At 44.7% G+C, this 13,290-nt stretch overlaps 1 protein-coding gene across 3 annotated transcripts in view; it reads left to right on the top strand.

Moving 5' to 3' along the window:
* LOC147727677 (glyoxylate reductase/hydroxypyruvate reductase-like) overlaps window positions 1-13,290 on the top strand; it is a 311,029-nt gene that overhangs the window by 125,190 nt on the left and 172,549 nt on the right. For all 3 annotated transcript variants that reach the window (XM_086961680.1, XM_086961681.1, XM_086961682.1), the window contains exon 3: window positions 10,924-10,996. In XM_086961680.1, the coding sequence (XP_086817806.1) occupies window positions 10,924-10,996 (73 nt within the window). The remainder of the gene's footprint in view (window positions 1-10,923; window positions 10,997-13,290) is intronic.

The following is a 13,290-nucleotide window of genomic DNA, read 5'->3' on the forward strand; positions in this document are numbered from 1 at the left end:
CATTTTTAAGATGTTAAGTCTGCCGTGCAATGATAAATGTAAATGATCTAAGCGGTGCAATGTGATGTTGATTTGAGTTATTACAGGGTTTATATTATGTTCTGGTATTTTCTCTATGGGCAGGGAGATCTTAATTCCTAGATATGTGACCTCTGAGATAGTGGAAATATTCAGAGGTGGGTTATCCCCAGAACAAAGAATCTGCGTTTTCTCCAGATTGAGTTTATAACTGGAGAAAAACCCAAATTGCTTGGCAAGGTCATTAATCGCTGGTAGAGCTGTCTGACCATCAGTAGTGGTTATCACTATGTCATCGGCATAAGCTAGAGCTCGATAATTAATATTAGCTAGATTATTAGGTTTAATTTTTTGTTCCAAAATAAAACGGTTGATTAAAGGGTCAATATAAAAAGCAAAAAGACTCCCCACGGCATTTGTGCACTTTACAAATTTCAAAAATAAATAAATAAAATAAAGGAAAGTTAATGTTAGTCTGAAGTGGCACACTTTGTCCGGGACACTGTGGCACTCTAGGGAACTGCCTTATCTAGAATGAATTAGGGGGTAAGAACGCTGTCTCTACACAGAAAAATTAGTCCTTGGCTGAAGCTCAGTGACCGAGCGCAAGTACGTTGTTGGTATCAGGAAAGGCTGGCAACTATCGGCCATCCTTCTTGGTAGGGAATTGGCATGTTGAATGCCTAATGTTCCCTAAAGTGCGTGTGGGCAATGTAACGGATCCACTGAAGTCAAAACAACTTATGGCGGCTTGTGGGGTTTTGAGGATATATTTTTGTTAGCTTTCGTTGCTTAGGTATTCATGAAGGGTCTTTACTTTGTGTCGGCTAGCTGTATTGTGGGAGGCAGTCTATCCCCGTACTACATACGTCAACAACGTGGTAAGGCAGCTCCTCAGCCAGGTCAATGGAACTAGGCAATGCCATGCAATGCAAGGTTGCAGCGGGTGACCTCCTCTTCCCACAGTAATTGGTTGTTCAATTTGCCCTTGTGGGCTCAGTGTGATGACCTGGTAGGTAATTTCCAATGTTGGCCAGGTGGCGTGCTCTGCTTTTGGAGGAGGGCCCTGGCCATTGGACGGGGATTGAATATGTGCAGGCCTGTTCCCTGGTTTTTCCGCGGGGCCCACAACCTGTTGTATTTAGGCGGAGGGGCCTTCGGGTATTCATCCTTATTTACTCTGTTTGGTCACTAGTGGCAGACAGCCTTGGGAGTTTCCCACCTATGTTTAAGTGTGAAAAGCTATTCATTGGCAGGGCCCCTGCAGTACTCAACATGTGAATTAGGGGCATGTTTAGGGAAGACATATACATAGCATAGTCCTACAGAATAACCCACAACCTCCAGGCTTGCTGGAGGGGTAGGTTGGGCGGATCTTATATGCAGTTTTACATTGTTGAAAACACAAGTCACTTTCCCTGGATTGATGCTTAATGACATCCTAGTCGCTTGCATAAGGCCCGTCTGGTGTACCCAAACTCCCCACCGCAGAGACAGCTAGGGTCTGTCCATGGTTCACTGCGTGGCCAGTTATTGTTTTATGTTTATAATGGCTAGGTCCCATTGCAATTTTGCAGGGGAAGCTTATCAAATAAATGATGTGTAAGCAGAATGGGATATTTGGGAACAGTACTATGCCTCTCGAAGGCGATCCTTTGAGTGGCCATGCGTTATCCATCCCCTTTTGGTCCTTTGCTAACGGAGGGGTGGAGTGATTGTTGATTAAGTGTATCAGTTTTGAACCTGCCTTTATGCTCAGCCTCGTTTCGCTGAAAGCCACATGTGGAAAGTAAACAATGGACTTACAAAAGTACTGCAAGGACCTAACAATGCTAATTTTCAGCTTCAAATGTACCGGGCCTAGATGTGACTGGGTGGTTCCTGGTGCACGGCATCGCCACTCTCGTCCACTGGCGCTTGTGACAGTCTGCCACCAGTTGGAGCTGTCTGGCTAGTTGGAAAGGATCTCTCATCAGGCTTTGAGTCAGTCAGTCACATTGGAATCACTATTGCCTGCTGCCCAAGCTATTCTCCAGCTTTGGGGGCCTGAAATAGTCTGTATTGTCACCTTGGACAAGTGTCAGGGTGTAGATGAGAGGTGGCTAGGAGTGGAAGCACAACAGGAGCAACGGGTGGGGCGAACTGAAGGGGCTGCCAGTCGTCAGTCCTGGCAGATAGTTGCACAAGGTCCGGGTCAGCAGTTGTTATGTCAATATGGTTGGCAGCACGGCAGGAGCTAGGTGGTGCAAATGATGTGGCCGCCTGATGTCAGCCCTGGCAGAATATTTTATACAAATTAGCACTTCACGTGCAGGATCTGGAAGATCTTTGGGGCACAGCCGGGCCGATGTTAGGTCAAAGAGATCGGGTTGGGTCGAGTGCCTTCCTGCATGGAACTCTAAGTACGTGGACAGTTTCATGGGCAGAGCTTCGAGTTGTATGCTGAGTGTGAATCTAAGGTGAGTTTGAGGGAGGTACGACATAGCACAAGACCTGCAATATCCATACATCCATAAGTTACCTTCAATATACTTGCTGCCCATTTCTCACGCTTTCACTACCCCCTGCTGCCTGTGTCATTCTCATAGCACTGGGGGCCTGGAATAGTCTGAATTGTCACACTTGCACAATTGTTTGGTAATAGTTGTGGTGTTACCAGGATTTGCCGCAGGGCAGGAGCAATGGTGGCGCAACCTGAAGAGGCCACCCACTTGAGGAGGGCCAACTTGTGCAGTGGGGGTAACTTTGCAGACATAGGACACGGCACACAGCCCTGGTGCCGTTTGACTAAGGGGACAACGCAGTAGGATTTGAGTTTGCATTTAGTGCTTTCACGGGGTCTTCGCGGCTCCACCAACAAGGTCCTTGGGCCACCGGGAGTGAGGCTTGCTGCCCTCTCTCCCTATTGGATACATGCTGCTACTTCTGGCAGATGTAAAACGGTTTGGTTATGGCCTGGCCAGGTGAGTATCGGTTCATCTTTCTCACCCTGGGTTGAGACATGGTGGTTAACACATGTCAATTAGGGGTTGGACCTTTTTTGAGGCCATCGAGTGGGCGCAATATACTCCGGTTGATCATTGCTAGGCTATCCTTCGGGGACAGGGTGTGCAAACACCCATGTTATGTTTGGAATAGCAGATTCCAACTCTGTGGGCAAGCTTGCCTCACCAGGAGGCAAGGACAGAAAAGACATGGTAAGATAAGAGCTGGTCTTTGTGCAGGGTTAAGGGGGAAATCCGTTGTTTAAGCTGGGAATAAGCTGGCAGGTGAGCTCACTCCTATGGCAATTGGAGAGTGCATTGATCTTCTGTGTCCCTATTAAGTTTCTGGCATGGGATCAGCCTGTGATTTCTGGGAGTTGAACCGTGCTATGAGGGGGCAGGGGACTGACAGACTTGGTGAGTCACAAAAGATTATTCCCCCAAGGGTACTGGACTATGCCACAACTTTGTTTTGATACAGAGGTGGCAACAACTGGGAGGAGGTGCAAACTTAGAGGCCAGTTAACAGGAAGGTCCCTCATCACTCCAGTGTGTCCCACGGGACACTTCACTGTTGTTGAGACTGATTGCCCCATAGCTGGTCCTGCCACGAGATATAGGATTGGTTGTCTTTATAGGGGGGCTGGGCCTCAAGGTGTGGGTTGTTAACTGGGGGGAGGACTACTGCTGACAAGGTGTGGAGCAGCTACCCCTTTGCCTCGCTGGCACCCCAGCAATACTTCTAAGTGGCGTGCTTGGTAATCCCGCTAGGGGGGTGCACCTGTACAGCTACACAGAAGCCAGTCATAGTCCACAGTTGGACTGGGATTGGATTCTGTTCAGACAATTTGCCCGTTCTCACCGCCGACTGACTAAGCCCTAGTATACATTGTCAGGCCCGAGGCCAGGATACAAGAGGCTTCAGTTACTATCTTTCCCTGCTCAAATAGCCAGCCCAGCTAGGCCTGTTTAGGAAGGAGACATCTAATATGAAGGGGCTGCACCATGTTAGGGAACATATTGCTTTGGTACTACTGGTCTTAAACCACCCATGGGAGTGGCCGGAGGATAGGCTCAGTGAGTTATGTGCAGGGTGAAATTTGAGTTTACCGAAGTCAACCCAGGTGAGGCATCACTGGTTTGGCGGGGTGCAGTGTTAGTGTGTGAAATTAGGGGCAACCTTTAGTAGTGAAATAAAAGGGGTTGCAGTGTTTCTGTGAATGTGCTTAGCAACCAGGCATTTCTTGTGCCAGGATCAAAGGTCTGGCTGAATGGCTTTCCTGCGCTATCAGAGGGGCACAGGAATGGAGGCATCAGTATTTCCACCACAGAGTTAATTTGGTTGGTGGTCCCTGGCATGCGTTGGAACAGCTTGCTGTGAAAGTGGCCACACAGGCTAGGGGGTGGTTCTCCCCGCCCGGCATCTTGGGCACTCACCTGGAAATTGAATTTCCTGGGTAGAAGGGCACAGCTGTAAGGCATGCTTTTCTGCCAGGATCTTAGATCTAGCTGACTGGCCATCCAGGCGTCTTGTGAGCAGCACAGTGGGCCGAAAGCAGGGAATGGATAACCTGGTGGCCGTTCTGCCATCAGGTTATCTGGGTGACTTACCCAGGCAGGCGGCGGGACAGCTTGCTGAATAAGCTGCAGCACAGACTGGGGGGGGTCTCCCCTCCCAACATCCTGGTCCGACACCTGGGATGCATTGATCTAATTCACTGGGGGGGAGAAGGATCTGTTGCAAGAAATGAAGTCCTCCAGGTGTAAGTAGCATCCATTTGGGGGCATTTGAGGTGGGGCAGAAATAATACCTCGTTGAGGGTGGTGAGGAGCCCAGTCTGGGGAGGCTGTGGTCACCTCCGCAGAAGAGTTAAAAGTGCCAGGTGTAAATACCCTGATCAGAGGGGGTTTGGCTTTTCAGGCATGACTTGCTGCGTGCCAAGTCCACAGGGTGTTTTCAAGTAGATGGGGTCACCTGCTGGTTAAGAGGGTACTGCTTCAAGAAATTAAGGCCACAATGTGAAGCGTTGCAAACTGTCATCTCTTTAATAACCAGGAACTATGGTCTGGGTGATTGGGCATTCTGACATCTTGAGAGTGTTACGGTGTGCTGAAAGCAGGAAATGGAGGCATGACCTCACGGCCACAGACATTATTTGGCTAGGATACCCAGGCAAGCGCTGGACCTGCTTGCTGAAGAAGCTGCAGCAGAGACTGGGGGGATTTCTCCTCCTAATGTGTGGGTCAGACATCTGGGAGGGAATGATCTGGCATCTCTGGACAGAAGGGTGCTGCCCTAGTGGCCCAGTGGTGGGCGGTAAGTATTCGGTCTGATCCGCTGCCTGTTTCCTGTATTTGTATTGTATTTGTTGCCTGTTTTCTCTGTGCGCTGCTTTAGTGACTGTTTCCCATATTTGTATTGTATTTGTTGCCTGTTTTCTCTGTGCACTGCTTTAGTGACTGTATCCCGTATTTGTATTGTACGCTGCTTTAGTGACTGTTGCCTGTATTTGTTGCCTGTTTTTCGGTGCGCTGCTTAACCCCTTGTGTGCTCATGACGGAGCCGCTCCGTCATGAGCCTCAGTTGAGCTGTGCTCATGACGGAGCGGTTCCGTCATGGCCCGCTCGGCGCGCCTGCGCGGCGCGAATTTCGTGCCTGCGCGGCGCGTTCTATTGAGCGGGCGCGTTCGTGACGGAACCGCTCCGTCACGAGCACAGCTCAACCGCGGCTCGTGACGGAGCGGCTCCGCCACGAGCATGCGAGCGCTGCTCAACCCCCCCGCCCCTTAGCGCTGCAGCGGAATTCCCGCCGCAGCGAAGGGGTTAAATAACTGTTGCCTGTGTTTTTGTTGGCTGTTTCCTTCTGCTGTGCCTTTAGTTCTTCGCCGCTCCGCTCCCCGCACTTCCCGCATTTCTTACCCTCCGCTGCGTCCCCTGCGGCCCTGCCCCCTCCTCTCCCATTCGCTTCCTGCCACCCGCCTCCCAGCTGCTCCTCCCTCCCTCCACATCTTCTTAATGCAGGACGCTGTAACTCCACAAAAAAGAGAAGGGAGGGCCTAAGGGGATGTTTAAAGACCTCACACTACTACAGCCCCTCAATACAAACTATAACAACAGAAAGTAGCAGTGGGTCAATTAATTAGTTGGCTCGAGTATGTGTATGGAATCTGGAGGTAGAACTAAACTACATCAATAATAAGCATCTTTCCTGTGTGGAAAAATACCCATCAGTTGTCGATCCTGGACGCCCTGTTCATCATTTGGGTCTCCTTCACACCGGGAAGGTAGGTTTCAAGCCAATGCTAATGATGGAAATGGAAACCTTTTGTTGTTCTCATATGTCAAGGTGTGGATAGACAACTCTAGAGCAGTGCATGTGTAAAAGTGAAAGGGTGTGAACTGTGATGTGAACAGATAAAATTGGGTAATAGAAAGGACAAACAACTTTAATATACACCTTTCTACTCCCAATATAATAAAAAGCGTGCAATACTAGTGGTTTTACCAAATAGCCACTGATCCTTATATACGGTCAACATGTTTCTGCAGACTGAATTATGGATCTAGATGGTTCTAGATGGATCTAGATGGATCTAGATGGTTCTAGAAATGATTCTTTGATCAGATGGTTCTAGATGATCTAGATGGTTCTAGAAATGATAAAGCGAGGGAGCCTTGCAACGAGCTCTGTCTGACACGACTCACTGATGGTGTTGTAGTAGTGATGACCCCTGAAGGTCATCAAAGGGGGGAACTGAGAGAGCGCAAAACTGAGAAAAATGTATAAGTGCACCATATTTACTAGTTAGATGCATGATATAGTACGTAGAAGTGTTGACAATACCTAAGAATTACATATACTAATGAGTGTTTAATCAATGTAGGAGTACATATTAAAGAGTGTGAAGCTAATGTAGTAATGCTTAGAGATGTTAGAGTGCTGTTAAGACTCCATGTTATGTGACCATTGCAGAAGAAAATGTAATGCTGCTAAACGTAGAAATGCAGGCCTCATGGGAATGCATGAAGAACGAAAACATGCTTTTGCAGTTCACATTCAACGGATTATTACTTTCATTGCTATTTTAGAATATTATTGTTCATGCGTTAGAAATCATGTTTGTAGAAGTGTTTCATATAATCGGAGTGTATTAAATAGAATTGTTTTAGTTTAAGAAATAAAGGTTCACAGAGTGCAGGCCTCTTGCAAGATAATTTAGTAGGCCTGGAAATATAAAGTTGCTTCTTTGATCTGCACGTGTTAGTTAGAATCGAGTCTCGTTAAAGCATAAATTGTCATTCTTGTGCAAAGTTTATGGCTTAACCCAGATAACTGGAGGGTGGAATTTGGGGCCCTATTCATGGGTATCTGTTTGCAGGTGTGAGGGGGTTCCAATCAAGAGAGTGATGAATAGAGCTCTGTACGAGGAGACAGGCACAGGCCTGGACGAGGTTCCAAGAATGTAATGGGGGGTACCGGTGAGCGGAGAAGAAGCCTGGGAAGCAAGGTCAACGCTAACAAGAGGCCCAGCAGAGTATCAGCATGGAAGAAACCAGAATCGAAACCACGTGAAATGTGTACGTGAGGGGCGTCTCTGAGGGGCGTTTCAACTGCAATTGTGATTTTGTATTAGGGACAGCACCCTGGGGTGGAGTTAGAGCAGACGGCCTGAGGACCCTTAGAGAGCGGATGGGTAGGCAGAGAGGGCATAACTGCAATGCACAGAATTACATCAGAGACTAAGGGAAAGTGAGTGAACTTCTTTGGAAGTCACCACTGCTGACACCTTTTTAGCTAAAGGGTTTGTTAAGTAGGGATGTCACTTAGTCTAGTGTAGGGACAGTCTAACCTGAATTTTCTTTTGCTGTAAATGACACTTAAATTACAACTTGTGTCTATTCTTGTAAACTTGCTGATCTTTGAGCTGGTCCTAGTAATATTTTTCTGTCGCTTAAGATCATTTAGAGAATTCATGTTTATTTTAGTGCCAGTATACCTGATGAACCTTATTATGTGTGTATATCCAGTTAACTTTGGCTTTATAATAAATCTTTAAACCTGACTCGTGATAAGTGGTTCTTCAGAGTCATGCCAATTATTGGTTTGATTAACCTGGTAATGGATTGCTTTTTACTCTATGACAGGCAACAAAGATTCAGTCGACCTGATTGGGGATTTAGATCTAGAGTGATCAGATAAGAGATCAAAAATCCCGCCTTCCCACCACCTCCTCATCAGTTCACCACCAACTCAGCATCAGTGCAGCACCACCTCAGCATCAGTGCACCACCACCAGCGCAGCCCCACCTCAGCATCAGCACAACATCGCCTCAGCACAGAACCAACTCAGCATTACCTGAGCACCTGGCCAGCACCACCACCTCAGAATTACTCAGCATCACTCAGCAACACTTCAGCATCACTCAGCACCACCTCAGCAGCATCACTCAGCAACACCTCAGTAACACTCAGTATTACCTCTACACCAGCACACCACCACCTCACCATCACTCAGCACCACCTGAGTATCATTCAACATCACTTGAACATCACCTGTGCGGCAGCACACCTACTCCTCTGCACCACTTCAGCATTACTCAGCATAATCCCAGTCTGCCCTCAGAATCTGGCATCGGTTGATTCTTCCCTAGTGTCCGTATGTGTTGAAATTTAGGTACAATTCCTCAACCTCCACTCTCCCTTTATTATATCCCCCGTTCACATAACAATAGAAAGCTATAACAAACAAGCATTAGAACAGGATGAACTAGTTGCCAGCATTGCAAGGACAAAAAAACATGAAGACATTTTTATGTTCTTTTTTTAATAGGGTGGTTCATTTGTATATATTGTTTTCTTTAAACTCCACTACATAACATTCCACAGCACAAAATATAATTTCACATAATCACACAGCACATAATTCCAATAAACTCAAAAACACATAATTAACTATCCACATAATCCAGCTGCACACCATACCACATAATTCCACTACACAAATTCACTCCACACTACACTGGTTCACCCCACCCAATACCAGAACTAAAAATTCCAATCAAACCCACATAATTCCACTACACACCACACACATCCACTCCAATCCATAAGACATAGATAAAAGACATTTACTACGCCAAATGGTATAACTCTTTACCTTTTGTTTAAACACCCAAATACACAGATCTGGAGTTTAGCTCCTAACTATTTGTTCTTGTACGTCACCAAAAATTATATGCTATCCACACATTTCCACGACACACAATTCAACTCCACACATATTCAATCCACACCACATAATTTCACATCATGCCGCAAAACTCAAGAGCAAAACATATAATTAAACTGCTCTACATACCACTCCACAACACAAAATACCATTCCACATAATTACAATCCAGAACACAGTCCCACTCCACATAATTCCACTACACTGAATACCAAGTAATTGCTAACCATAAATTTCCATAGCACACCATCCCCAATAAACATACTACCCAAATCCACTCCACACCACACAATTTCACCCCACACAATTATACAACTAATTAATCCAATCCAACCCACATAATTCCACTACACATCCCATACTCACACTCCATAAACATAGGTAAGAGACATTGCCATTTACAAGGTCAATAGCTCTAACTTAAACAAATGCAAGACCGATTGCATTTCCAATGCTTGTTGTATAGTTGTAATTAATGTTATCTTTTTTTATACAAGTGCTTTTATGGTCTAAATTGACCAACATAAAGAAAGAAACGGCTCTCGGTTTACCCTTGTATCACCTTGAAAAGGGCATAGTTTACTGACAGCTTTTACTTATTTACATACTTTTTTTAATATTATGAAACGCTTGATGCTAAAAAGACACCTGAGTTACTCGAAATATTAAACAGCTGAGCTCTTCATGGTTAATAATGTTGTGTATTTTATTGTGAAGCAATTATGAAAAAATATGCAGAACCCATGAATGTTCTCCTACTAAGCATACAGGTTCAGGTAGGCTTGTGATCACCAACGCTATAAAAAAGAGGTATTTTTCAACGCGAAAGATTCAAATAAACAAATGTATAGCAAGATCTGGTGATTGAGATGGATGCTAGAGAGAAAAGATGGCACATGTGGAGGTTTGTACTTTAGCCAAAAGTGTTACATCTTGAAAAGTTGGTTTTAAAGATGGGATAAGATAGAACACGATTAGATAAGAGAAGAGAAGAGAGTGGAGGACAATACAGGTAAGGTCAAGACAAGCAAAAACAAGACAAGATTAGGTAAGATGTCAATAAAGTATTACAATCGTATCAGTCAGTGTAGATTTCTGGATGTTATTTGTCCATTGGCAAAGGTCTTTGTTCACTCAAAAGAGGTGACATTCTTAATAACTCACATGACCCTGTTAGTGCAAGGATGAGTTCATAGTGGACATATAAAGTATCCTCTAATAGGAGAAAGTTGTTGACATTACAATACACAATCCTTGAAGAGATAGCCATCAAAAAAGATGAGTTCAAGGCTAAAGGGGTGCTACTTCACAAGCTTAAATGAAGCATTTGCCTTGCAATGGTAGAACTTTAACCTCTTTAGTAAAGTCTTATCATTTTTGATTGGGGGTCAAGATGATGAGATGGTGGAAAGAGCAAGAACTTGCAGCCCGTTTGTGCTAAGACTTACTTAAAAGCACCAGTGTTAAAGTAATAACAGATATATTTGCATGTCCTGCGTTTACGTTTACATAGTAATACCTGCAGTGGCACTGTATACTTTAGAATAGGCTTGTATAGAAGAACATATGTGCACAAAGTATATCACTGTCAAAACTGTATTCCTAGAATCCTACTTGCAGTAGCAATTAACTTTATGATCAGGGTCACGTATGCTGTGTGAGTAATCACATATTTTCTGTGTCAATTATAGGACCCAGTCTCAAAGTGGTCAGCACCATGTCTGTGGGATATGATCACCTGTCTCTTGAAGATTTGAAGAAACGGTAAGTGGTAGGTTCCAAACATTTGGGCTTGGCTGTAGACCATCACACAGCTCTCTGCTTCTGAAATGTCCTCCAAGAGACAATGTATCAGAAGACAAAGGTGACCCAATACTTGAACCTGGGGTAGTCGATAATGTTAGGAAAAACAATGGTTCATAGGTGGCCAATTGGTCCTTTTAGCATAACAGCCATCATTGGAGAGAGTGTTAATCTATTTGCCTATGGCATAGCACATATTAGTCAATAATCGTCAGAATTGGAGCAATAGTAGGTAGTTTAAAATTGTACGACTGGACTCAAGATGGAAATTGACATAATAAAGCATTTATTATTAATATTATATCAAAAAAGGTTTTAGAAGTATAGTTCAAGTGATCACAAAAAAGTGATAGGCGCGTGGTTTGTCAAGTGAAGGTGATATTTAAAATATATATACATTGCATTGACAACAATAGTAAAAAACTCCTGGTATATATTTTAACACTAAAGGAGTTTTTTGTTGTGCATGGGATCAACGGTGTTTCGATCTCAGATATTCTAGATCATCATCAGGACGATAGATTGTGAGCATGAAGAATCTATAACATAAGCATAATGTAGAAAGCATAAATCAAGGGTCCCTGGAAGAAGATAGACAGTAGAGCAGAATCAATTACACAGTTTGATTATTTGAAGTGCTCCCGACGAAGTGAATATCATGAAATACCAAAGGGAAAACTTGGTCAAAGTAATTTTTTAAGAAAAAGTTTGCATTTGTCAATTATTTGAGCAGCAAGCGACTTCATTCAAATAATTAATGTGAATGAAAAGAATGAAAAGATGTGAGCAGTGCTTGGTGCCTACGAAGTCTGAGGCTATTTCGGGTGACTAGAAAACAACTGTGCGTTGGTGGGGCAGGTTATAGGTGACTAGCCCATAGCTGGTGAGGCACACACACCCAAATGAAGCCAGGAACTCACTTGGATACCGGAAAACTGCTGGTCTGCTAGAAGATCAACCTGAGGGTCCGACCTAGAAAAATAGTAAGGTTGTCAGGCGAAAGAATTTTGGGCTGGAGTGAAAGTAATTGGAAAGCACGTGTGTGCACTTACTCGGGGTTCAATTCCCTTGGAACCAAGTAGTATGGTAATTCTGGGAGGGGGGGGGGGGTGCTCAGAGTTATGAGCAAGCAGCACTGCAGTGGCGGTCTTAGAACCGGTACCGCATGAATTCACACCACAGCGTCGGCGTAGATCAAGAATTTACTAGGGTAGAATGGAAGAGTTAGAATCATCGTTGCGGCATGGTGACTCAGGAGAGCCAAAGTGTCCTGCGGTAAAGACTTGTGTAATAACCGCTTTGGGCGGTTTCCGCTTGGAGTCGGGCAGCCTCTCCTTCTCATGGCATTGGAGTAGAATCACTCTAGCGATGTGAGTGAAAACCGGAAGTAAAAATAGCGGTTGGTGGGAAAACAACTAGCCCACACAGGGACGACAATTGTAGAGTCCCATACGGAAAGTGGTACTGGGCAGGTCTCAGGATTTTTTATTTATTTATTTTTATTTATGCGTTTTTATATAGCGCGGACTTTACCCGAAGGCGTCAGAGCACTTCACAATAGGAACAGTAATGATACATGAGGAGAAAATTACAAGTGAAAAATTACAAAAGCAAACATTAAGTTACATGAAGCAAAAGTGACAATTGTGAGCAAACAAAATACATGAGGTAGCAAACGGTGCATTACAGGAGGAAAAAGTGACAGGTGTGCAGGTTACAAGAGAAAACAAAGTACAATTAGAGGTATATTACTGCAATATATGGTAGACACTCAAGCACAAGAACAAGCGTTACGTAGGTAATGGTGGCACTTGTGCAAGTATCAAAAAGCCAACAAAACTGTGAGAGGTAGCAAACAGTGTGTTACAAGAGAAACGTGGTGTGTGCATGTGACACAAGAGTACCAAACACAGGTACAAGGATAATACTGCAATAAATGGCAAACAATTCAACCACAAGAACACACTGGGAAGGCACTTCGATAGTCATGGAGAATAGAATTTTCAGTAATGGGAGGTCTTCCTTCAGATAATAGAGAGGGCGTGAATACATTTGGAGGTGTCTTTGGAGGAGGAGAACTTTGAGGTCCGTTTTGAAGGCCTGGGAGAAGGTGGTGGTCCCGAGCTGAGGCAGAAGTGAGTTCCAGATTCTCACTGCGTTGCCTGAAAAGGATTGGGCCATTGATCTTTCCTTCTTGAAAGTGGGAGGTTCAAGTAGTAAATTTTCCCCATTATGAGATCGTGTAGAGCCTCCAG

The sequence above is a fragment of the Lissotriton vulgaris genome, chromosome 3_1, assembly GCF_964263255.1.
Source record: "Lissotriton vulgaris chromosome 3_1, aLisVul1.2, whole genome shotgun sequence".
Taxonomy (NCBI): domain Eukaryota; kingdom Metazoa; phylum Chordata; class Amphibia; order Caudata; family Salamandridae; genus Lissotriton; species Lissotriton vulgaris.